The following is a 26,515-nucleotide window of genomic DNA, read 5'->3' on the forward strand; positions in this document are numbered from 1 at the left end:
TTAACAGCCCAAAGAAACTGCCATTGTCTGCTCAGCACCATTTTAAAACCTTTGTGATTCTAAGAAAAGACGAGCTCATTTCCTAATGTGACCCCACTCCAAGCCAAAATTTTGATCAAGATGGCAGTTGATAAGAGTAAAGAGGTGTTTGAGACCATGCATTTTCAGTTCACTTCTATGAGATCCAGTTAATATACTCGTCTCCCGTAAAATAGGTGTCCAGTAGAATGTCTACACATACCAACATGGAGAAATCACTAACACATGACAAGTAAATAAAACAAGATGCAGAAGGAGACTAGGAGCATAAACATGTATATAAATTAAAACACACCTAGAGTAATGCATTTTGTAAATGTAAGCACATATGTATAAATAGGCGTATGTATATGTGTATGTATTTCTTCACATTCTGCATGTATCTGTGACCATTCTTGGGAGTACTGCTAGCTTTAATCATGCTGGTTAAAACTGCTGTGGCACAAGTTCTCTTGTCCAAATAAAAACGTATTAATAAGATCTATATACACAGATATATATACTTTTGATTGTTTTCTAGATGTCTGTGAATAAATGTAATTTGTGACTTGTGAAAAATAAAACAAAACAAATATATATGTATTGCTTATTCTGAGTGGTGGGAATAAGGAAGTAAAGTTCACATTCATAATTCCTCCTCATCCACACACTGTGTTCCAGGCCCTCAGATGTGGACAGTGGGAATTATTTATGAGTTGCCCCCATCACTCTCACTCTACTTCCACTGCCCAGACACCTTGGATTTCCAAATTAGCCCTAACTAGCCCATTATTGATTTACTAGGTGTGCTTTTTTTTTATGATTAAAAATAAAGTCATTCATTTCTAAGTTCAAAAGCATTTGTCAAACACTGCGCGAAGTTTCAGGCATACAGAGCTGAGTGATCTGTTGTTTCCGCCTAGTGGCTCCTGGTCTAGCAGGACAGACAGATGATGTGTGAGCAAAATAATGATAATGTACTGGGATTAGTGTAGAATAAAGGCATTTTTACTAAATATTGTGTGGGACGAAAGAAGGCATGATCGAGTCTTGGGAGGATAGCCCTTCATGCAAGGACAATAAAAGGAGACTGGAAAGGCTTATACACAAAAAGAAGGAGAAAACTCCAACCATGGGGCCCCTTTTATGTGCCAGTTACACACACAGATCTCAACACTCACAGCGACCCAATGAGGCAGGTGGTAACATTCCCATTTTGAAGTTGAGGAAACAGAGGCTGCGAGAAGTTAAATAACTGTGCTGAAAACAAAGAGCAATTAAGTGGTACCCCAGATTCTAACCTAGATTTGAAAATTCAAAGCTGAGGATGGGGTGGGTATGAAGAGATGAAGGTTCGCCTGAGTCAGAGTTGGGGATTTCTGGTACCCAGGCTTTCACTCCTTTTCCTGGACTGGGATGCTCATTAGCAGTAAAAGATCAAGGGTGTATGCAGCCTGGGGCATTTGCTTCTTCGTCCCAAAATGAGACCTAGACACAATCAGGCATAACAAAGATCTGAGAGAGGCAGACTTAACTCTAAACATGTCAGCCTTGGAGACACCATCTCATCTTGCCTCTAACTTCTTTAGGTATCCTGACTTTAGAACAGGGGCTATTTCATTTCCACCTCTGGGGACATGGTCTCCTGGCCCAAGAAGGGCCAAGGAAGGCAGCTCAGGCGGGGAGAGGGGAGCAGGGGCTAGGAGAGGCTCCGAGGACAGCTGAGGGGAAGGCACTGCCCTGGGTGCTGCCTAATTCATCCGACATGTGGACACACTGTTCCAGAAACCGGATGACAATTAATAGGAAAAATCTACTCTCACAGTGCTGCCAAGCATGTCGCAGGGTCTCAGCTGGTGGCATGCCTCCTCAGGGGGAGAGCAATAATGCCCTGTTCTTCCTTTTGGTCGAGGTCCTGATATTTTCTCAGGTGGAAGGAGGAAGAGCTAGGAAGATTCCTCTCATGGTAGGAAAACTTTGCACAAGCATTAGAGCCAGTCCTCACAGCCAGGAGCCCAAAGATTATGCTAAGATTAATGGCTCTGGGCTTGCTCAATGGTCATTCATCTTCTAAATCTGTGAAGCCCTGTTTGGCACAGGGGAGTATTGGCAGATTAAACATCTCTAATCAAGGTGCCTAACAGTGGTCTGATCATGTTTAAGTCATCTGGCTTCGGGCCAAACTTTTATCCCTTCTTTATAATTTGCCTCCACGTATTTCTCTTTGTCAAAATATTTCATACGATTCAAGAAAATCTGGCCTGCCTTGCTGTAACTTGTTCAGTTTAATCAAAAGCAGAAAGAAACCACAGAGGCAGAAGGCTTCTGGGAAGCCAGCAGTCTGCCCCATGTCTTCTGCCCTCCTGTTCTTCTATGGATATCTCTTGCTATATATCAGTGTTCTAAACTTTTAGGAGAGTCACAGAATCTTTTGAGAATATAATAAAATCTATGAACTAGGTCCATTCTAAGCTCCCCCCACCATCAGGTACAAACACTCAAACATCTGCATATAAGTTCAGGGGACCACTATCCCTCTGAATCTCATGTACACACTTTCCTTCAGTCCCTGAGCCCTAAGGTCAGGACCCCCTCATCACAGATACCAGCTCATGTGTAGAAGCCAAAGAAATTCATCTTTCTGGATCCCATAATCTCACTGGAAGATCCCAACCTGAATCCTAGCTCAGCAACCTGATGGCTTGTTGAACCTTTCATCATCCCTCCCTACCCATCTCCTATCTAATTTCAGCCATAAATGGAAACCCCAGCTGGGAGTATATCTTGAAATTCAAGTTTCTGTCTAGGAAGTAGTACCCAGTTCCCTTGAGCCATTTGGTCAGATCCATCCCTGGGACCAGGCAAATGGATTCTAATTCACCCTTTGGTGCCACTACCCCCACCCAAGCCCTGGTGGAAAGCCATATCCTACACCCCTGGCCATCATGGGGTTGAGTGCTCTGTGTCGTGGCAGCTGGCCAGCAGACTTAGCAACCTTGTTGCTCTCGGCATCCATTCTAGGATTCTGTGTGGAGCTGCGTGCTGACATACCACTGCATGGGCAACTTTCCATTGCCCGAGTCCACCACCCTACATCTAGCTGTGCTAATACCTTCTCATCACAAGTCCAAAGATGGGTGCAGACAAGACAAAAACCAAGTTACTCAAACAAGGAGTCCCTTTACCTGCCAATAATGAAAAGAAACTTAAGTCCTCCTCATTTGTTCTAAAATCCAACTTCCTTCTCAAATTATCCTCATTGCACCAGCCCAGCTAAGCAGTGTTTTCAGCCGTCACAGCAAAACCAGATGGTTCACAGTTTGCTCCCCACAGATACCATCACTGCCTTCAATCCATCATTAACCAATAATAAAAGTGTAGTCAGGATTCTCCTCCAGGACCACTTAAGTCTGCTACCAGAGGCCCTCTCAGAGAGGAGGAGATTAAAACAGCGTCTTGTGCTCAAAAGCCACCATGTTTCCCCCATGAGACCCTTGCAAATGAAAATCCCACCTTACCCTTCATTCCAAATTTGGACCGTCGACCGTACTTGTTGATCATGATAAAGAGAACCACCAACAGGACACAGGCAAAAGCAGCAAGTCCAACAGCTATGGATACCTATTAGGAGCCAAACATAGAAAGTCAAGAACAGTCACAGATAACCCGAGAGCCAGACAAGGTAATGTGTGCCCAAATGAGAACCGTCCTATTGAGGAGCAACTGTAGCCCTCTCAGAACTTTGCCACTGAGTGAAGTCTTTAGAAGTCATTTATGAGACCCTAAGATCATTAAAAAAATAAATTACCCAGCTTGACTAGAGAAAGTTTCGTGATTTAGTGTGTTCAGCCCCTCTCATCTGGGGGCCATCCTACAAGATGCAAGAGAAAGCCTAGAGAGACTTCCGTCTTGTTTTGTTGTTGTTTTAATTAGCAAGCAAATTCTGCATCTTCACATTGAAATTCTTTACATAATATTCTTATCCAGGAGGTTCTAGGAGATCTTGGCTCTAAAAAGACCCCTTTCCTCCCCTGTCCAGAGAAATCTCAGGCTCTGAGAGTCAGGTGGGGGAAGACGGCTTGAAAGACCCACCCAAGGAGATGCTCTGGGTAACTTGGACTTTTGTAAAAGACTCGCACAGTTAGACGCCCCTTTGAATCAGGCCCAGCCAGGTTCCTAACAGAGTGAGGATTTTCCAACTGTTCTCTTCCGGACCCTAAGGCTGGGAGCAGATCCTCAAAGACTTCTTCAAACAATGAATTATTCTCATCAAACAAAGAAGGTTTCAATCGCCTGAAAGGAGGTCATTCATCACAGCTTCTTTCTGCCATCTATACTGGGGTTTCAAGTAAGGCAGTATTTGGGAAAGTTAGTTACTCAAATGAAGTCTGAAAATGACTGCATCAGTAAACACCCTCCTCTTGACCAAAGAGTGACTCACCCCAAAAGTGTCTTCCTCTGGTTTGTGGGTCACAGTGATAGGAGGTGTGGGGCTTTCGTAGACTGAAAACCAAACAGAGAAGGAGGGAGGTGGTTAGCTTACTGGCCATGAGAGGCTCAATCACAGTCCCCAACCGACTCCCAAGCCCCCTCGAGAGTTCCTGCTGGAGAACATTCCTTAAAGCCAGACTCTTACTGCCTGACCCTCCTAGGCTTTGCGGGAGTCCCCAGAGACCAGGTCCCTATCCAGCTGTCTGGTTGGCACTGACAGCTCAAGGGCATGCTCCACAACGAATAAAAGACCTTCACTCCCATCCCCCTACCCCATCCCAGAGTAAGTCATGTCACCTGGGCAATGTGGGCTGTGATCTATTAGAGAGAAAAGAGGAGAAAAATGGTTTGGGATCCCAGCCAGGGTCTGAATTCAGCACATTTTGTTGGTAACAGCAGCCACTACTGACACTCGGCTACTCTCTGCCGTAGGCACCCCTTTGCCTGTCCCCGGCTCTCCCCTGCCTTTCCTCTTTCCCCCTTCACCCTTCAGTGAGTCCGGGAGGCCCGTGGCCCCATAAACAACTCACTATCCATTCCCCTAACGCGGATTTCGGAACACAATGGCAGCTCACATTAAGCAGCAAGTTCATCTGACCAGAAAACACCACCTTTTCCCAGCGAAACCTGGATGGGAGGCCAAGTGTCAGTTTGTCCTCCACCTAAAATCACCTCCTTAGCGAGAGACGGCCCCAAGTCAGAATTCTCTGGAGGGACATTCTGTGAGATGACCAGCCCTCTAGGACTGAGGACAAATAAAGGAATCACAGGTGAGAGTTACATCCATGCCACACAGCAAGGGTGTCCCTAAACAGGAGCATCTGCTATCTGAGGCCACATGGGGCAGAAATGGCAGCGACCACTGCTGGGGGAAGAAAAAGAACAGGAAGAAATACAGATTTCCCTACAGCCCATGAGCAAAACACCAAATCCTTTTGGGATTGTCTAGTTCCAAACTGCCTAGCCCCAAGTTGCTTATAAACTGAGCCTCAATAATCCTATTTGAGGACACACGAGCCTATCAGGAGACCTTGTAAATTACAGCTCTATATGAGGTGAGCCCTGGCCAAATTCTGGGGCCCTTGGAGCAGGTGAGAAATACTAACAGGTGTAGACACTCCACATTCTCTCCTCGAGAACAACTGAGATGATCAACGAGGGCCTACCACGGCATATGAAACTCCACATCCTTCCTAACACCACCCCTTTCCATCCAGGTAGGAAGACTCACAACATGGTCAGACTTTACAAAGCTCCCTGGGGGAAAGTGAGGCACAGGGCAGCTGCCCAAGAGGTGTGGGCTTGGAACTTCCCAAGAAGTATTTCTACTCTCCAGTTCCTTTCACAGTTCACTGAGATGCTCTCAGCTGCCGTGGGTCTGGGGATGGTGGTGGAATAGGAAAGAGGGCTATTTGGATCCCATAGTTACCAAAAGTATCAGAATAAATCAATTTTAAAGCAAAAGGTAAAGCAAACTTACTAGAGACAAAGTTATCCGTGCTCTCTGCAAAAAAAGACAAAGATATAATTAACAAATGTAATAAAACCCAGAATAGACGCACTGTATCTTCCTAATAGCTATGACCTTTCCTACTGACCAGGATCCCCCATTACCCCAGCAACTGAAAACTAAAATCCTTGGCATGTCACCCCTCCCCCGCACTATACTACCTCTGTAGGAGGTGATCTTCCAAATGGAGAAAAAATAAGAGACAAAGCTCCTGATTTCAAGGGAGGTAGCCTGGCCCACCTGGGGACTAGAAACCAAACTCTGAGATGGGGAATTAAATCTAGATACAACGTCTCCCCAGTGGTCCTCCCTCCTCGAGGCCCCCAGAGTACTGGGTGTGTTGGTGGTACATTAGAGCCAAGAAGAAATGCTGCAGGGTGGGCTTCTCTGGATCTTTCTGGAAAATGCCAGCTATGATCTCCAGACAAAATTCCTCATATCCATATGTAGAGTTTATTCTAGTAGGTAATTGAGATGTTTCTTGGGAATCTCTCTAGAACCTACCCATCCCCCCAGATGAAAATCTGTCACTTGATCTTTGGCCTCTAGAAATGACTCACCTAATAATGAAAGCTCATCATCATTAGACATTGATTGTGAGCCAGGGGCTGTGCTAAATGCTTTATGTAATAAATCACTCAATCCTTATAACCATCCTAGGAGGTAGGTAGCATTATCCCCATTTAACAGCTAAGGAAACAGGCTTATAGAAATTAAGTAACTAATTGAATCTCACTTATCTAAGAAAGGATAGAGCTAGATTCAAATTTAAGTCCAGGCTCTTTTCCACTCTATCAGAGATTCTCAAACTTTAGCATGCAACAGAATCATCTAGAGGGTGATCACTACCCTTCTCCAATGAAAAAAATGAGGGCTCCTTGGAGAAATGTATGATTTCAGGCTGTGGCAAAGAAAATACAAGATGTGCCTGGAACATCTTGTGGTACTAGAAAGTAAGAAAGTGCTCAAAAATTAACGGGGGCATGGAGAAAGGACACAGGAGCCAACGTGAAAAGGTTTCCAACAGCCAAATTTGGGACAATTCAAGCAACAAAATAAATAATGACAGTCATGGACTGTTATGGGCTGAATTAGATCTGCCCAAAATTCATACGTTGAAGTCCTAACCCCAGTACTTCAGAATATGACTTTATTTGGAATAGGGTACTTAAAGAGGTAATTAAGCTAAAAGGAGGTCATTAGAGTGGGCCCTAATCCAATATGACTGGTGTTCTTATAAGAAGAGGAGATCAGGACACACACACCCAGAGGAAAGATCACATGGAGACATAGGCAGAAGATGGCCACCTACAAACTAAGGAGAGAGGGCTCAGAAGGAACCAACCCTGCCCACACCTTGATCTCAGACTTCTAATCTCCAGAATTGTGAGAAAATAAATTTCTGTTGTTTAAGCCAACCAGTCTCTGGTACTTTCTTATGGCAGCCCTAGCAAACTAATACATGGATTATAATCCATAGGACAAAAAGAAAATCCATGAGCCCATACCAATATAAATAAATAATTTAATAAATGAATGGGAAGAAGAGAAAGCTCTTCCTTACAGTAGAATTTCAATTAATAAATGTAGAAGGAATGATGGAAATAGAAAAATCATCATTGACAAATACCACAGTAATAATTGTTTCAGGCAAGAATCATCAATGAATGCTAAAATTAATGTGTGACAGAATAAGAAACAAGATATTTACAAAGTTTCAAAATATTATTAATCACAAAGAGAAAAATAATCTCCTTGTAGTGGAGAAACCTGGCAGACACCATCTTGACTAAGTGATCAAGTTAACATCATTAGTGATGAGATGTATGGACATCACGTAGCCCCTGATGAGATGTCCTGAAGGGGCCCAACATCACTTCTGCGGGGTTCTTGCCAGCAATGCACAACTGGGATTTAATCATGAGAAAACATAAGGCAAACCCAAATTGTAGGTCAGTCTACAAAATAACTAGTGAGTATTCTTCAAAAGCGCACAGCCCATGAAAGACAAAGACAGACTGAGGAACTGTCCCAGATTTAAAGAGACCACAGTGATATGGCAACTAAGTGCAATGTGTAATCCTGGACTGGATCCTCGAGAAGGAAAGGACAGCAGTGGGACAACTGATAAGATTTAAATAAAGCCTGTAGATGCGATAATAGTGCTGTATCAATGTTAATATCCTGGTTTTGATCATTGTACTGTAGTTACGTAAGATGGTAACATTTGGGGAAGCTGAGTGAAGGGTATAAGGACCTCTTTGTACTGTTTTGTAACTTTTTCATATAAATCTCAAACTATTTCAAAATGAAATCTTTAAAAAAAAAAAAAACCATAGATTATCGGTCCTCACCCCAGAGTTTCTGATGCAGGAGGTCTGGCGTGAGTCAGGAGAATTTACATTTCTAACGAGTTTCCAGCCGATGCTGAGGCTGCTGGTCCCTTTGGGAACCACTGCATTATACTACACCTCTTCCTGCCACAAGCCTACCACACCAAGCAATTCATTCATTCATTCATTCATTCATTCCTTCATTCATTGTGGGTCTTCTGTTTACCAGGCCCTTGGCTAAGCCCCCACAGTCATTGTAACCACAGCTCTATTAGTAGGAACCAGCAAATATTCTTCTCTATCTGTGGGGCAAAGGGTGCTCTCTGTGAAGGAGTCCTTCAGAGAAAGTCCTATTTACAGTAAAAGCACTGCTAATAGGCTGCTTGTTTGTTGTCCATTTTGCATTGTTTTGGGGGAGAGCAACAGAGCGTTCTCCAAATTCCTGAGTGGGCCCTTCATGCCACCACCCTCTTCTAAACTGCAGGTGACCAAATGCCTGATTTGGGGGGAAGATGGAGGAGAGGGGTGCTAGCCTTGGCTTCAGAGCCTGAGAAAAGAGAGGCGCCAGATCAATTTATAGTTCACACTGATTTGCATACTTCTCATAAGGCTCCCATTTATTAGAGAATATCCTTACATCAGCCAAATGTTTTGGCCGAGTCTGTGAACCCTGTAATCTCCCAATCAGCCTATGTGCTTAGCTCCTTTGCTGAAACCTGGAAGCATTTATACATCCAGGAAGCACATGAGCCTTGGAACAGGGAGACCTCCAGGTCCTCACCTGCGGGGGGGACTCAGATGTTTGCACTGGAAGAGGATGGTACCCAGGAATTGTCCTCACCTCTGACCTCCACCAGCAGGCTGGGATGACTGGACCGGTATGCCAAGGCACCCTCTGCACACAAACAAGGACTGGGCAATGAAGGCAACGGTCTCCTCTAGCCCCAGACCACATCTTCTCCAGTCCCCAAACTCCCCTTCCCCAGGAAGGGCCCTATGGGAAAAGCCAGTGGAGTCCAGAGAAGGGAGAAGAGAGAGAGCAACTTGTGTCCAGACAGAGAAAGGAGGACTGAGAAGGGATGACGAGAAGAGATGCCCTGGCTTTAGATGTGAGGAGGGAGGAAGGAAGCTGCTCCAGACACCTGAGTGCACTGCCGATCCCACCGAGAAGCCTCACTGCACTATCGCCATGTTCCACTGCCGGACGGTAAACATGGGGAGAAACACGGCCACCTCCTTTCCCCAGCACCAGCAGGTTGGGACCACACTCCAGACTCAACAAGTTTCTTAGAGGAAGAAAACCAGCCTTGACAAGGCTGAAAATGCTGGAGCAGTGGTTTCTCCCATTGTTTGCACCCAGGGCCCTGAGGGAATTGTCATAAAAATCATGATGAATGGACTTCTTGGCTAAGAAGTAAGAATTCAAGAGTATGGCAGCTTGCTTATTCCTAAATATTTTGTCAAGTACTCTCAGATATTTGTTGCACATATGCATGCATACACACACACACACACACACACACCCCTTGGCAACATGCCTCCTTCTATCACATCATCATCTAAGGATCCCCAACTCCACATTCTCCCCCACACTGCAGTCTTCCAGCTACTTGGCCTCCCCTGCTCCTCCCCTCCTGACACTAGGATCTCTAATTCCTCACAGCTTGCCATGCATGCTCAGATCCCTCCTGACAGCCCCTCTCAAGTCCTGCAACACCAAAGAGGATTCAGCTTCATGCTTCTAGAACAAATCTCCCTCACTAATCCTTCCAGGGACCTCCTACACCAAGGCTGAATGCCATGCTAAATGTTCTAGTGCTTCTCTGGAAATATTTCTCTGGAAATACCAACATTTGTACAGCATGCAAATTTTCTAGAACATTTTCATTTTAATGTCCTACCCTGAGAAAATCCTTACTGATGGAAGCCTCTGCATTGGCAGATTGCTCCATTGAAATATATTCATTCTAATCAAATCTCTCCCATGGGTCTCAGGACCATGAACAGTCATGAAAAGAGACCCTCACCTTCAGATCTCTGTTTTCCCCCCAAAACACATCCCCTACAGTCACCCTTAAATGTTCTTTCAAAAACATAAAAAACAAATAGTAATTCTGTGCTTACTCCATGCCAAGCACTGTTGTAAATACTTTAGGTGGATTAATCCATTGTATGTGAATTAATCTTTACCACAACCTTTGAAGTAGAAGCAGGGGATTGAGTAATTTGCCTGAGATCACAGAGCTGATGAGCGACTGAGAGAGTCTCTGGACCTGGCACTGTGGCTCCATAACCACTGCCCTAGACGAAACTGCCTGAAGATTTAGAACTTACTAGGTTAACCAGAGCATGATTACTGGTTCCAGAACTCCTGAACTTGTCTTCTCTCTCCATCCCAGGAACCTTAGGATGTAATAGCCAACCGCTGCTGAGCCTTTCCTCTGTCCAGACACAGAACTAAACACTCGGCACACGTCGCTTCGTGGAATCCCCATGGCAACTTAGGCAGGAGCTCTTGTTATCATTCCCATTTCACAGATGGAGAAACAGAGGCACAGAGTAGTGATCATCATTCGTCATGTGCCAACCAGGTACTAAGCCCCATTCTAGGAGCCCAAGCCACCCGTCTAGTAGGGCCACAGATGGGATTTGCACCTCGGGCTGTCTGATTTCAGAACCCTTATTCTTAACCTCTATGTTCTTCTGCCTGGGAGCCGGAGAGGGGTACGTATGATAAATATGATGTCCCCCCACCCCCACATCAAGAGAAGAGCAGGAATCCAGACCTCCTTCATATCCAGGGCTCAGCAGGCACGAGGTTTGCTACCTGCTCTCCTAGATAATTTACTCCCCTGAACATTGAGACGTTTTGTCACTTGACACGACCAGCCCCTCTTTTCCCTGTCACTACATTTTCATCATCTATTGATTCCTTTAGGTTCATAAAACAAGCAAACCTTCACCAGGGTGACCCTGGCCGGTGTACATGGGTTTGAGGAAATGACTTCAGATGAATTGTTTCCCTTCAAGCTCTGCTGTGGCTCCACCCTCCCTCCTGCCTCCTGGGGCCAGAGTCCACCAAATACCAGAGCTGGGGTGGCAAATCAGGGAGCATCTGAGTCGCCTGGGGGCTTGTTAAAACAGAGACCGCTGGGCACCGCCCCCCCGGGAGTTTCTGACTCAGTGGTCTGGGTGGGGCTCGGGGACTTGAGTCCCTAACACATGCTCAGGCGATGCAGACAGACACTGCTGGTCCAGGGACCACCTTTTGAGAACCACTGGCCTAAAAAGAATTGACAAGGTGACGAGTGTATCCAGAGATTATGAGAAGGAGCTGCTGTGTCTCACAGGGACAGAGGAGGTGTCTGTATGGCTGGGAGGATACAGAGGAATGCATGCCTCTGAAGGGGAGGGAGGGCAAAGGAAAAGCTGTGCCCACCACACATCCCACCACTCCTGCTGCCCTGTGGCTCTCAGGATACCCTCTGAGGGAAAGAGCCTAGAGTGGGTCACCCTCCCTCCTGAGCATTCTAGGGCTCCCCACTCTCTCCAGGCTCCAGGAACTCCCCTTTGGAAACAGAAGTATTGTTTCAGGGGGCTTCACTCCTCACCCGCCAGGATGTCTAGACTCTCCTCTTTAGAAACAGAAGTCATTCTCTAATCACTGGGTGGGCACAGGCAGGGTGGAGAGCCACTCCTGCCCTTTATGCCAACGAGACCTAGCCTGACTTTGTGGCCTGTCAGAGCAAATATCTCTAACATCTAGAAGCTGCTGCTTCCATAGTGCAGCCAGGACTCTGCTAGCTCCCCAAGAGAGCCAGCGTGGCCCACAGCAGGAAGTGCCCTGAGGCCTTTTGCTGGGCACGTTGGGGATGATGTTGGAAAAGTCAGACCACAGGGGACTGTCAGGGTCTCAAACATCAGCAGGTCTCGATCCTCTCCTGAGTGACGGCTCCATCATCCCCTGGACCTGAGTGGCAGGAATTCAGCTTCACATGCAGCCTCCTTTCTCCAGAGTCTCGCTCCTGGAGACTCTAGGTCGAGTTTCCCTGCACTGAGATAAACAAGGCCTCCTGGAGGAGCTCCCCCCCGCCCCAGTTATCTGCAGGCTGTGACGTCGCTTCACACGGACAGACGCTGCACAGTGCCAGCTCTCACTGCCCTCCCTTCTGTGTGTGCGTGTCTGCGTGCCATATCAGTCTACACTCCTCCTTTGTCTCATCAGAGCCCCTGGGGACTGAAGGCCAAGAGGTCGTCCAGTCTGTTCCCAGCAGAAATCACCAAGGTCATCAAAGACACATGGCGTCATTGACAGAAACTTGTCAACTGTTGAACCCACCAAGACATTCTGCCACCAGTTTCACTAAACTCTTTTGGTGTTTTCTTCTCCTCCAACTTGAGGAAGATGTTTGAAATATTCTAGCCCAGAGAGAGAAAGACAGAATCACCTCCCAATATCCAGTCAAAGTTTTTTCATCACTTCAAATACTACCCCTGGTCCACTTGACATTGGCACCATCACAGGCTGAAAGCATCAGGCACGCCTCCATCAGCTCACCACGGAACAAGACAGGAAAGGGGCCACACACCTGGAAGCCTAGATTCTAGCCCTGCCTTGCTACCAACCAACAAGTAGAAAGAGGTTCATTCAGTTCACTCATCTGTGAAATGTGGAGACCCTGAAGCCCCCTGTAATGGAAGGTCATTGAACCATCACTATGTGCCAAAGCCTGTGACATGTGCTTTATATAACTTAAGACATTTAAAAGCCACAAGATTCTTATGGGAACAGTGTAATCATGCCCATTTCACAGATGAGGGAATTGAGGCTCTAAAAAGCAAACTTTCAGGTCCACAGTCTCACAATAAATAAAGGTCTGGGTCAAGATGCTCCATCATTCTCGCCCAACTCTCAAGTCCCTGCTTTCTCTACCATAACAAAGTATGCCCTTATTTGCACAACTGTATATTTCTGAGGGGGTCTTGGGTTTTACTGTGACAGCTATTGGAAAACAGAGACTTAATCTAGTTTACACAAAATGCTAGTGATGGCTGAATATGCTCCAATGTGTGTTTGCTTGCCCACGATAACAGTATTAACGTTGATGCTGCTTTTCCTCTCAAGCTACCACACCCCATCCCCCCCAAGCTCCTAGAAGGAATCAGTGCACCCCGAAGCTGCACTGCCCTCACCTGGAAAGGGCTCCTTGAGGAAGTGGCCATTGATGGTCTGGTTGGCTGTGCCCAGTGGGTTTTTGGCAATAAGGGTGTAGTTGCCATTGTTGTAGTGGGTGGGCTTGTTGAAGAGCAGGCAGCCCTCGGAAACCTCGCCCTCCTGGTAGTACTCCACATGGATGATCTTGGATTCCCGCAGTGGCTGCCCGTTGTGCAGCCAATGCAGTGTGGGCGGTGGGTTGCCACGCACCACGAACTCAATGCAGTGCTCCAGGCGCAGCTCGGGCTCCTCCAGGCTCACCACGCGTGGAGGGTCTGCCGGGGGACAGGCCAGCTGAAGCCCAGGACACAGAGTCTCCTGTGTCCTGGAGCAGCCTTCCAGGAATCCCAATTCTTCCCCACCCAGCTCTGAAAAGACAGGGAATCAAAGGTCCCCCCAACACCACCCCAAAAAAGGGGAAGAGATGTCTATCTTCACCCAAGCTTCCCGGATCCACCATAACTGGAGGGTTCCCTCTCACGACTTTTTATGGGTTTAACAAAAGGCAGACTTGGGCCAACATAGGAGCGTCCTGAAGGTGTAGTTGAGTTGGAGGCACACCTTCTTCTGAGGGACAGGAACACCCTTTCTGGGGTTACTAGCCAAGGACTGACTTGCTTAGCCCTACCCTACAGGAGTCTTTCTGCCCCTCCTAGTAGACCAGGCCCACTGCTCTGGCTCAGCATCGTCCCAGCCTCTTGTGCCAGCATCCCCTTGGTACACAGCCACCCTCCACAGTGGCATCCACTCACAGTGGACGGTGAGGGCGACGCTGGCATTGCTCATGCCCACCACGTTCTCTGCAATGCACGTCAGGGTGAAGCCGTTGTCCTCACTCGTCACATTTACCAGCGTCAGGTTGATGGCGTGTACATTGGTCCAGTTCAGATTTGTCTAAAACCCCAAAAAAAGACATCAATCAAACAGTTTCTACAAGGGTGGCCCCCCCACCTAACCCCTAAACACTTTTAGGAATAAAGGAAAGCCGAGTAGAAGGTAAAGGAAGCCATTCCAGTGAATGACACCAACCAAGTGTCAGGCTCTCTACAGTCAACAGTTCAGGTAATCCTCATATTTACCCTACGAGGTGAATGACACTATTATACTCATTTTACAGATGAGGAAACTAAGGTACAGAGAAGTTTAGCAGCATGTTTAATAAGATGGCTAGAAAATAATGCGGCTGGATGGAACCCAAGTCTACATGTCTCTTCCTGCCGAGGCAGGACCACGGACTTTCCCTTTTCTTCTTCCTTATTCTCACATCTCTTGCTTTGATTCATGATTTAGCTCATTAAGACCAAGAGGTGATGGCTCTCCAACCTCCTGATGGGGCCCAAACCTAGGACACCTACCTGGTGGGTGTTGATGGACTGTAGTCCAGTGACTATCCAGTCCACATCAGGCAGGGGTGATCCAGAGCCATTGCAAGTGATGACAGCATTGTCACCCTCTCGGACGGTCAGGTTGACATGGCTCACACTGATCTCAGGAAGGTCTGGGAGGGAGGACAGAGTGGGTGAAAAGATAGGCAAACGCTTACAACCAAAACTTTGTCCATGGGGTCCATGGTGGCACTTCTTGCTTTGCCCAATAACGACTCCAATACAGCCTGCTTGAGCTCTTGGAAGGCTCCCAAGTCCCAGAAGCTTCACACCACCGCCCGTAGACATCAGAACTCAGAATTTCAGCCTATGCAGTTGGACTCTCCTACATGGCAGGGAGTGGGTGGGTGTGGGGCAGTTGCTCAAGGAATGCAGTTCCAGCAATTAAGTCAAATGGCATCTTCGACTCTGGGCACTGGTTCTCAAAAATTTGGCTTGCTTCAGATTCCCACAGGGAGCTTGCTAGGAATTCAGATTTCTGGAACCCATCCCCAGACATTCTCAGAAAGTCTGTGGTTGGGTGCAGAAATCTGCTTTTCTAAAAGTGCCTTAGATGCTCCTGATACGGGAGGTCCAGAGACCACTTTGAGATACACTCCTTCAGGACTCATTGACAAGTAACTCACAAAAAGAAAGGAATCTGGTCTGATGAGAAGGGGCACAGTCAACCCCTTTCTGTATTCCAGAAACCAACCTTCCCATGGCTGGGTCGTGAAAGGACAGGAATGACCAAGGAGTTAAAAGGTAAGTCAGATCCGCACCCGATGCAGAGTTCAAGGCTAGGAGGCAGTGGGGAACGGAAGGCCCTGGCTTTCCAGGCTAACATGCAGCACCATCTCTTGCATCTGAGGCATGCCTCCTGGAGCCAGCCGGGGCCAGGCAGGTCACTCACCACACTGACTGATGTTCATGCGGAAGAGGGGGAGCTGGGAGCCGTCGGCACCAATGCAGTAGAGGTTCTGGCTGTTCAGCCTGGCCTCCCCCTGCTCCTGCCACAGCTGCATCCAGCGGATGTCACAGCTGCAGTTGAAGAAGTTCTGCTCCAATCTCCTGTGGGCAAGAAGAGAGGGAAAGGGAACTCCTGAACCCAAGATGGCCCAGCCCCCTCCCCAGCTCTAGGACTGTGAGCTCCTAGGACTTGCCTGCTCTTCAGAGATTAAAGAAAGAAGAGGTTTAGCAAGGTCTCAAAAGAAGTAAAAAAAAAAAAAAGCTTATGTAAGTCCATGAATTTATTTAGTTTTTAAACTAATAAACTCATTTAAAAAAAGAAATCCACCCCACTTAACTCACCTGGCAAAAAGACCCTTTAAAATACGTCAGCTTGGGATGCTCCTCTTCTCAAAGCCCTCCAGTGCCTTCCCATCTCACTGAAAGTCACAGCCAAAGGCCTAGGGGATCTGCATCCCTCTGCATCATCTCTCTGACCTCATCTCCTACCGCACCTTCCCCTCCTCTTCTTCAGCCACACTGAACTTGCTGTCTGTCAAGTTCACTAGGATAACCAGCATGCTCCTGCCTCAGGGCCTTTGCACTTGTTGTCCCGTCTGCCTGCAGAGTTCTTATCCATAACATATTTGCTAAACTGGCTCCCTCACTTTATTAAGGAATAATACGGTCTTCTCTGACCACCCTCTATAAAAAAGCCACCACCAACCCCTGCCCTAATACTGCCCAGTCCCTTCTTCTTTCTAGTATTTGTCACCACCCACCATCAATTTAAAGATTTTTTTGCTTGTTTGTTTATTATCTGTTTCCCCACATAAAAAATTAAGCTCCATTGAGGTCGAGACATTGCCTATTTGGCTCATTGTAGTATACCCAGGATCTACAACTGAATCTGGTGCAAAAATACTTGTTGAATGATTAGAGGAAGGACTGGAGGATGGATGGATGGATGGATGGATGGATGGAAGGAAGGAGGAAAGGAGGGAGGGAGGAAAGGAGGAAGGAAGGAAGGAAGGAAGGAAGGAAGGAAGGAAGGAAGGAAGGAAGGAAGGAGGCAGGGAGGGAGGAAGGGTTACTCTCCCTGGGAGTAGGTGGTTAACTATTTCCAAGATCTGCTCAAAGCCCATCTTGGGACCAGCTTTATTCTTTCATAAATTCAACAAAATCCTTAATAAGCACCTGTTCCACGTCTGGCCGGGGGCTGAGTGCTGTCGATACAGAGATGAATAAGACAGTCCCTGTTCTCCAAGAGCCCTCGGCTTGGTGATGAAGACTGTCTGATGGGGAAAGAGTAAAGTTCAAGGCCTTCCTTCTCCACTGATTTTCCCTGTGACTTAGAGTGAGTCACCTCCCCTCTAGATGGGGTTATCTCAACAGGGGGACATTGAAGGGCATTAGTTGATGTAAAACTGTTAAATTAAAGAGCACATGATAAATCTAAATGCCTGGATCATTAGGGGGAACATGATTCTCTTTCTGGACTAGTAAGGAGATGAATCTGTTGTGGCCCAGAGGGAGGGGTGCTTGGGTAACTGCACTAAGACCCAGGATATTTTTGACAACTGGCAAATTCCAAAATAGTTAAGCATGCATCAGAATTACTCAGAATTACTCAGGAAACAGTGAGGTCCCTGGGGGAGGAGTTGGTGTATTCTAGCCACTGGGAAACGGCAGATAGAATGTGCGAACACCGCTGCATGATACCCTCTTACTCTAAAGTGCTGGTGACTTCTCTCTGCACACTGCACTCTTTCAGAAGAGGCGAAGGGAACTAACCTTTATTGAGCATCTGCTTCTCACAGCTACCCTACAAGACAGCCAGTATTGACCCCATACAGATGAGGGACCCCCTCTTATGTTTGGAGGGGTTAAGTCACATGCTCAAGGTCCCTGGGCTGTTGTGTGACAAAGTAAGGTCTCAAACCTTAGCCTGTTGGATTCCAAAACCCACGCACTTTCCACCCCGTCTGCCATGCACAAGGCATTGTTAGGCGCAATGGGACATGCAAAGAGGAGTAAGACAAGATCCCTGACTTCAGGAGTGCATGGAGGAAGAGACGGCGGGGGGAGTTAGAGGAGATGTTGTAGGCTGAGATGTGAAAACAGGAAGAAAGGTTGCACCTGGGCACCAAGTTTGTGTGAAGGAGCACTATGAAATAAAGCTAGAAAGGTGAGTGGAAGCCAGATGGTGGAGGACGCTCACTGCTACATCAGGAAGTTTGGAATTCATCCAAGAGGCAGTGAGAACCATTGAGGCCCTTGGAGCTGGAGAATGATATGAACAGAGCAGGTCTGTAAGAAGAGTATTATTGTACAGGATAAACTGGAGAGGAAGAGAGCTAGAGACTGGTTAGGACAGCAGTTAGGATGTCTTATAAACGTAGGGTCACCGTGTACAGTCATGAAGTGTGTGCAGTTCTCAAAGGCACCCAGCCAAAGGGATAAACGTGAAATGAAATCTGGTCTGCACAGCCTGACCAGACCCAGTCCTGGCATGGGGCTACATCCACCCAGAGGGGGCATCTTTTCTCGTTCACACATAGGCGCCACATAGGATGGCAGGCTCTAGGTTGATGTTCTCCAACTTTTGGGTTTCAGAATTCCTTTTCACTCTCATATATTACTGAGGGCCTCAAAGAGCTTTTGTTTATGTGGATTATATCTATCACTATTTACCGTATTAGAAATTAAAACTGAGAAAATTTTAAAACATAAGAATGCATTAGCACAAACTCCATTAGTCATCTGAGTAATGATGTTAACACATGTCTCGTGGCCTCTGGAAAACTCCACTGTACGCTTGTGGAAGAATGGGATGAGAAAGGCAAATAACGTCATAGTGTTATTATGAAAATAGACTTTATCTCGTGGTCCTCTGAAAGGGTCTTGGGGACTCCCAAGGGACCCTGGACCACCATTTGAGAACTGCTGCCTAGTTAATAAGGGTCAAGAGTGGAGTGGTAAAAAGTGGGGAGAGGGAGAGGGAAGATAGAGCAAACATCATAGAGGAAGACAAGGTGGTATTTGGTGCTTTGTTGGAAGTAGAAGAAAAGAGAAGAGCGGAAGACGAGCCCAAGGTTTTAAGCTCCAGGAGACAGAAAATCAATGGAGGAGAGAAGAGTCTTTGGTTGAAAACAGAAGAAAATGGAAAGGAAGAGGGTCAACATACTAGGAATGGGGTTGGGCAGGGCTGAGGGATGGGCAGGGAGAGATAAAGGTCCTAGGAGAGGAAAGGGAAAGATGGGGTCCAGAAGCCTTGGAGATATGTGCCAGGGGTTAAGAAATAGGAGAGAGAAAGAAAGAATGTAGATAGGAGGAAATGAGAGTGAAGCCACACAAGTAATAGGAGAGTAACATTTGCATCACACTTACCAGGTACCCAGCACTATGCTGAATGCCTTACACGCATCACCCCATTTAACCCCCACAACAAGAGGAAGCCCAGGGAAGGGGACGTCTGATGGCTTCCTTAGGAAGAGCAGAAGGTCAAATTAGCTGCCCAGCGTGTGCGGGGCAAAGGGAGGTGGGAGGAGGTGGAGCAGGAGTTTGGATTCACCTTATAGGGGCTGCAAAGAGAAGCCTGGCAGCCTTGCTGGAATGATACTGAGGGTCCAGATGCTTGAATATAATCTAACCGAACCAGGCCAGCCTGGTTTGTCCCAGCTGCTCACTTGACAAGATGTGCTCATTCATTATCAAGCAGTTGTAAAAATACAAATTATCCACCTGGGTGGAAAAGACTAGACAAGTGAGGGGCTTGGCTGGGCTGCTTCAAGCCACAGGTACTTTACTCAGTCCTGCCTCCTGTCTGAGCCCCGCACTGCCGTGTATCCCAACATCTCAGGGGCCCCCCAAAAGGCAGACAGTGTCAAAGCGTCCCGAGGCGAGTGGGAAAATTTGATGAGATATCTGGGACAGGCCTAAGACACCACCAGGCAGGAGCACACTTTAACAGCTTTTTTGTTTCCCTCCATCCTTTTCCTCCAGGACCTGATCCAACAGAAGGGATGCACCATGAGACCTGGTCCTTTCCTCCAACCCAGAGTCTCCTGGAAACTGCAAAAGAACCTTGAGTTTTTCCCCCATCCCTCTGGACTTTCCTCCTAGAGAGCAAGACACTCACAGCAGAAAACATTTTGAGTCTCAAAACAGTGGCACCCTGGGCAAATCCACCATTGTCTTCATATCCTGACAAGAAAGGATTCAAACAGCGAGGTGGGCCAGAAGCAAAGAAGGGCAAGCCCTGGGTCTAAGTGATGCTGTCCGTTCTCCCATCAAATCAGGTTTCTAGCAGACGACCCCTTGGCCAGGGCTTCAGGGGCAGACTCCAGAGCCTAAAGCAAGGCTTTCCCTGCTCCATCAATAATGCAGGAGGCCCCAGGAGTAATACAGCAGCAGCTGCTTCAGGGTAAAGCTTACCAACACCCAGCCCTTGCCCCAAGATGGCCCCGGGCCTAGTCATAGGGCCCTAGGGGCTTCCCACAGATTAACTCAGGCCCATCCAGGCACGTGAACAGACACTTTGCTGCACAGCCAAGGCCATGGCGGGGTGTTCAGAAAACACCGACTCGCCTCCAGTCATCACTTCGGTTTTCTTCTCCCTTCCACAGCATCAGTGCTGCCAGTGGTAGTCCTGGGGCCAGACAGTGGAAAACTAGGGAGGACCCCAGATCTGCTGTTGCAGAGGAAAGCATGCCCAAAGGGCAAAGTGATCAGCACAGGCCTCCTGAAGAGAACAAAAGTCTGATGGTAGAGAAGGTACACAAACAAATGATCTGGGTTGAGCCAGGTGTGTCACCTTGGGCAAACATAGCAGGTTGAATTGTGTCCCCCAAAAAGTAACTGTGAATGTGACCTTATTTGGAATTAGAGTTTTTGCAGGTGTAATCAAGTTAAGGATCATGGGATGAGATCCTTCTGGATTTAGGTGGGCCCCAAATCCAACGACTGGGTGTCCTTACAAGATAAAGGAGGGAGAGAGCAAAGTCAAAGAGACAGGGAAGACAGCCATGGAAGATGGAGGCAGAGACTGCAGTGACGTGGCCACAAGCCAAGGAACCCTAGGTGCCACCAGCAGCTGGAAAAGACAAGGAAGTGTCCCTCCCTAGAGCCTTTGAAGGGAATGCAGCCCTATCGACAGCTTGATTTCGACTTCTGGCCTTCAGAACAGTGAAAGAATCATTTTCTGTTGTTTTAAGCCACCAAATTTGTGGTAATTTGTTTAGGCAGCCCGAGGAAACTAATACAGCAAATAATTTAATTTTCCAAGGCTCTGTTTTAACTTCCATGAAATGGGGGTGATTGTGCTCGACCTTCTTTCTTCACCAGTTATTATGAGAATTAGTGATAATACATGTTAACGTTCTTTGTGAATTAAAAGGGCCTATAAAGAGGCCTGAAATTATTATTATAGTAACACTATTATTAATATGATTGCTTAGTGACTTCTCTGAGACCCGTGGAAAGTGGTCATGGCCAGGACAGGGAGAAGGAAAGTGCAAGGATCAGCCCAAACCCATCCCAATACCAAGTTAATATTTTACCAAGTCTATAAAATGTGCAAATTATACTAGAGGTAATTATGACTTTGCTTTAAGAAAATGAAATATTCCGATCTATTTTAATCATGTCTGCTCCGCGCGTGCAGGGTATTAAGAGAAGCCTGTTCAAGATACACTAATGGCCCTTAGGGTATTTACGGAGGGTTTCTGTGCTGTGGGTTTATATCCTCTGGTGCCTCTTGCCTTTGCCTAAATTGTATCACGGGATTCAGAATCCAAGCTTCCTTTCTTTCCAGTTCATTTTTATCTCTAAGACAATCTCTTTGATTCTTGCTCTGATTTCTGGACAGACAGTTCCAATCTTCTCTGTAAGGAAAAAACACCATCTTGCCATAACCAGAAGCTTCTGAGAGCACTCTGAAATGCCAACTCAAATTTGTTCAAAACCATGCCATTGGAATAGTGCTGGCCACTCCTAAACAAGTCTTGAAAGATGCTTCCGGTTCTCTCAGTAAGAGAAACACAACTTGGACTAGCGAGGTCCAGGTCCTCACGTTACGGTGCTCGGCCACAACCATATCCTTCAACTCACAAAAGTAAATGAGAAATGAGAACAGGAAGGCTCTGGCACATGACAAGGGCTCTGATATGCTAACTTGTTCGGGTGTTTTTCCCCTGTGATTCCACTCAGGGAGACACCATCTTGAGAGTGGTTTCTGGAAGGAGACGCTAAGCATGTGGGGTGTTTTGCTGAGCTGTATTAGGAAAGAGTATTGGTCTTTTGAAACAGCAGACTTGGATGGGGTAATGCTAATAATCATAATACTAATTCCCAGAGTTACCATTTACAAGCTCTGTGATCTTGGACCAGTTGTTCAACTTGGCCAAGCCTCAAGTCCCTCATTTGTAAAACTGGTTATAATGATACCTCCCTCATGGGATTGTTCCAAGGATGAGACAGGACCTCTTTCATATTAGGAGCTGAATACACACCTCTTCCTTTTCCTTCTCTACTACTGGAAAAGTCGTAGACGGCCCTTCCGTTAGGGAATCCCAGCAGCATCGGTTCCTATGTCAGGGATTCTCTAGTGGGGGAGGAACTGGTTGGGGTAGGCAGAGGTCCTCAGTGACAGAACGAAATGAGCTAACAAATCCTTGAATACCTTAGCTTGCCCCTTCTGTTCTGCAGAAGGTTGCTCTAAGCCTCACGCTTTTGGCTTTGTGATCTTCTGGCTGCCACAGCACACAGAGCCATGTCCCTCTGGCCTCTCTCCTCCAGGGCCAAAATTCTTTCTCCCTGCAAATACCCGACCCATCCCCACCCTCCAGCCCACAGGCTCCGTTGGGCAGACCCTGGAAGTTTAGATGGCTTGTGGCAGATGGCGCCATGTGGACTAATCAGGAAGTCGGACAAGAAAATACTACCCCTTCTTCCATTTGCCAGGAACTGGGATTGTTTGGATTTTAATCATAGCCACAGCTAAGAGCCAACATGCCGTCCCTCCAGCCAAAAGATACATTTTCCACTCTCAACATTCAATTCCTCCTCAAAAAATAGACCCCTACCAGGGCGATTGCTCCTTAGAGGGGGGCTTCTTTATTTCCCAATATAATTTTTTTCTTATTTAACAATATGACAGAAATATAATACTCTGTGGACATGGCGGCTCTCACACAGTGACTCACACTAGAGGGAATGTCTTCATTCCTCCATAAGTCACATATAGCTCACCAATGTATTGATCTCAGGCAAAGATGAATGCAGAATCCCATGATCCTCTGAGAGAAATCTGACATTTTCTTTAAATATATATCCATGGAACAAGTGTTTCTAAAACTGCATGAAACAGGCCACCAGGGAAGCACACCATTGATTTCGTATCTAGTGATTTTTTTTAGAAGGAGCACTGAACATTTTCTCAATAATTCAGCCAACTGCAGACCCCAGATGTCCCCTGGAGAGATGCTGTTCCTGGCCTCCCACAGATGAAGCGGTAGGCATTCCAGGAGAACTAGATGCAAGACTCCCAAGAAAGAGAGCCCATAATTAGCTCCTTTGTGTCAGGGCCCTGATCAGTGCTAGGGCAATGAAAGGAAGAACTGCAATCATGCACTTTTCAAAAATTATCGTAGAACAGATCCTTGGATTGGAAACAGATTGCAAAAGTTGGGAGATAGCTGAGCATAGCGGTCATGACCTTGAGTCCATATGCTACCACTTATTTTATGGGTGACCTTAAATAAGATACTTAACCTTGCTAAGTACCTCAGTGTCCCCAAATGTGAAGTGGTAGTAATAATTCCTACCTTATAGAATTAGTATCAGGATTAAATTAAATAATGTTCATAATTCTATAGATTGCTTGGCATAGTGCCTGGCACAGAGTAAATCTCAGAAATCAGTGTTAGCTGACCACAGCTGTCATGTCAATTTACGTCTAAGGTCTTTTCCATCTACAAAGACAGGAATGAATACAAGGCACCAAGTGTAACAGTCCGACATTTAGATGTCTGTGACATAGTCTGGTTTTTCAATGCCTTATAAACAAATAAGTATATGTTTACCTTTTTCCAAGCTCAGGTAGGAGTTTTTATTTTTTTTGTTTATTTTTTTTTTTTTTGTGAGGAAGCACAGGGCTAACATCTACCAATCCTCCTCTTTTTTTGCTGAGGAAGACTGGCCCTGGGCTAACATCCGTGCCCATCTTCCTCCACTTTATATGGGACGCCGCCACAGCATGGCTTGCCAAGCGGTGCGCCGGTGCGCGCCCGGCATCCAAAACGGCGAACCCCGGGCCGCCACAGCAGAGCGCGCACACTTAACCACTTGCGCCACCAGGCCGGCCTCTCAAGTAGGAGTTTTTATTGGTGCACATTTGTATCTCAGCCATTTGTGACTAAAGAACTCTGATCATTACGGCTATTGTGCCCATACCAGAGGAGTAGCCTGGTGGCAGGGGTAAAATCCTAAGAAAGGAAAGCAACCCACAGCAGTATTTTCCTAAACACCCCCTCACTGTCCAAGAGACACTCTCTGTACCTCTCATCTCTGGAATGGCCTTTTGAAGCATCCGATGGGCATTTAGGCCTATGAGGATAAGTAGATGCAAGGCCATCACGGGGTGATAGGCTATTGGGATGCTGGATGTAAATATCCCCTCCCTGCCCAGTTGGTCAGAAAAGGTGAGCTTCTGACTCATCTGTGAACTCAGGTCTTCCCACGTGGAGGGAGAACAAGCTGAAAGGTCAACGGCATGAGCAGGGATCCAAGGTCATTGCCTCTTGATAAAGATAGTAAAGCAATCTGCATTCGGTGAATTTGGATCTGAGTCACCAAGTAATGGGAACACATGAGCAGCGTCTCTGGAACCCAGACTCCCTAACTTCATCCATGCCTCAATTCCTTTTCAATTTATTCCTTGATTTGTTCCCTCAACATAATATGCTGTCCTTCATGCACAGAGATGACCCTGATGACTCACACATCAACATGAGTTATTTTTTTCCAGCAGTGGTCACAAATTTTCACTTACCCATCCAACGTGTGTTTGTGCAAAATGGCTGGCTGGGGTAGAGGTACAGTGATCAGCCTCAGAATGCAGCAAAGCTAAGCAGGCCACAGGCAGATTGAATAAATATATGGCCTTGGCACCAGGGATGCCCATACTCAAGCCAAATAGGCTGACAGGAGATCAAGAGTGGTGAAAAAGACATGCAATCTGAAGCCAGAGGCCTGGGTTCAAGTCTTGGCTCTGCCAGTCCCTGACAATGCAATCTTGGCTACATCTTGCATGCCTTTTGGGGGCTCAGAACCCTCACCTTAAAATGTAGAAACACATTTTATATGGGAGGTATAATAATACCTACCTCCCATGATGCTTGTGATGATAAATCTAAGGGCATGTAAATGAAAGCACACCTGATAATCTACAAAGTTAATGTTATGAATGTTATTATAAATTGATAAATACTCTTTATTATTATAAATATCAATACTATTATGACTAATTACCTAAAGATCACAAAACTAGGTCCTGCCCAGAGATGAGATTCCTGTCTTCTGAAATGTATTTTGCCCAGAAAGAGCATCAGAAATCAAGCAACAGGGTGGCCCGCTCTCACTGAACATGGTACACCTCGTGTCATCCAACCCAAGGAGCCCCTTCAAGTGTATGCCCAGCCTCAGAGGGCCCCACTGCCCGACACTTCTCCCCGCCACCTCTACCACAACTCCACTACTTGGAAGGTCTTCAAACCGAACTTACAATTCCCGAAGACTTAGCGTCTGGAAGAGCTGCCATGACAGTGTGGTGAGCCGGTTACTGGACAGGTTTCTGCAAGACGGACAAATAAAGGAGAAATTAAAGGGCAGATCTGGCATAATTAATGCTCTTGGTAGTAAGCTTGGTCATTTCACAGGAACCTGGTTTTGTTCTTCTTCTCCTTTGCTCCATTCTGCTATCCATAGGTCTGCCAGTAGTCCACAGATGAGGTTTGGAGAAGATTCTGAGGCCTTTTAAAGGGCAAGGTTTTACAAATCAAAAAAAACAAGAGTTCTCTTGGTCATTCTCCCATAGCTTCTCACAACAACAAAAGTTCCAGGTGCCTTTCTGAAGCTCCCTTTCTACAGGACAGAGAGCTCTCAGGGTACAAAAGCCGACAAGCATCCTTTCTTTATTATTGAGGTAGAATTGACATCCAAAAACCTGTGCATATTTAATATATCCGTCTTGGTGAGTTTGAAGGTAAGTATATATCCGTGAAACCATCACCATAAACAGTGCCAAAAACTTAACCATCACCTCTAAAATTTCCTCCCTCTCTCTCCCTATTTTTTTTGTGTGTGATAAGAACATTTAACGTAGGATATACCCTCTTAACAAATGTTTAAGTATACAATGCAGTATTGTCAATTATGCACTCTGCTGTACTGTAGATCTCTTGGACTTATTCATCCTGCGTAAGTGAGACTATGTACCCTTTACCAACAAGCATTCTTATTCACACAGGACAAAACAACTCTGCAGGTCACCTACATTCCTTTTAGCTGATCCCTCCCCCAGCAAACATGCCCATCAATGATCAAGTCATCAGCCTTTTGTTCACACTTCTGTTCT

At 46.4% G+C, this 26,515-nt stretch overlaps 1 protein-coding gene across 4 annotated transcripts in view; it reads right to left on the reverse strand.

Annotated features, from left to right (window-relative positions):
• NTRK3 (neurotrophic receptor tyrosine kinase 3) overlaps window positions 1-26,515 on the reverse strand; it is a 373,138-nt gene that overhangs the window by 240,955 nt on the left and 105,668 nt on the right. For all 4 annotated transcript variants that reach the window (XM_058542401.1, XM_058542404.1, XM_058542403.1 and 1 more), the window contains exons 4-11: window positions 25,664-25,732; window positions 15,845-16,002; window positions 14,923-15,065; window positions 14,320-14,461; window positions 13,546-13,842; window positions 5,990-6,013; window positions 4,460-4,521; window positions 3,537-3,639 (exon numbers count right to left, since the gene is read on the reverse strand). In XM_058542401.1, the coding sequence (XP_058398384.1) occupies window positions 3,537-3,639; window positions 4,460-4,521; window positions 5,990-6,013; window positions 13,546-13,842; window positions 14,320-14,461; window positions 14,923-15,065; window positions 15,845-16,002; window positions 25,664-25,732 (998 nt within the window). The remainder of the gene's footprint in view (window positions 1-3,536; window positions 3,640-4,459; window positions 4,522-5,989; window positions 6,014-13,545; window positions 13,843-14,319; window positions 14,462-14,922; window positions 15,066-15,844; window positions 16,003-25,663; window positions 25,733-26,515) is intronic.

Source organism: Diceros bicornis, chromosome 5 (genome assembly GCF_020826845.1).
Source record: "Diceros bicornis minor isolate mBicDic1 chromosome 5, mDicBic1.mat.cur, whole genome shotgun sequence".
Taxonomy (NCBI): Eukaryota; Metazoa; Chordata; class Mammalia; order Perissodactyla; family Rhinocerotidae; genus Diceros; species Diceros bicornis.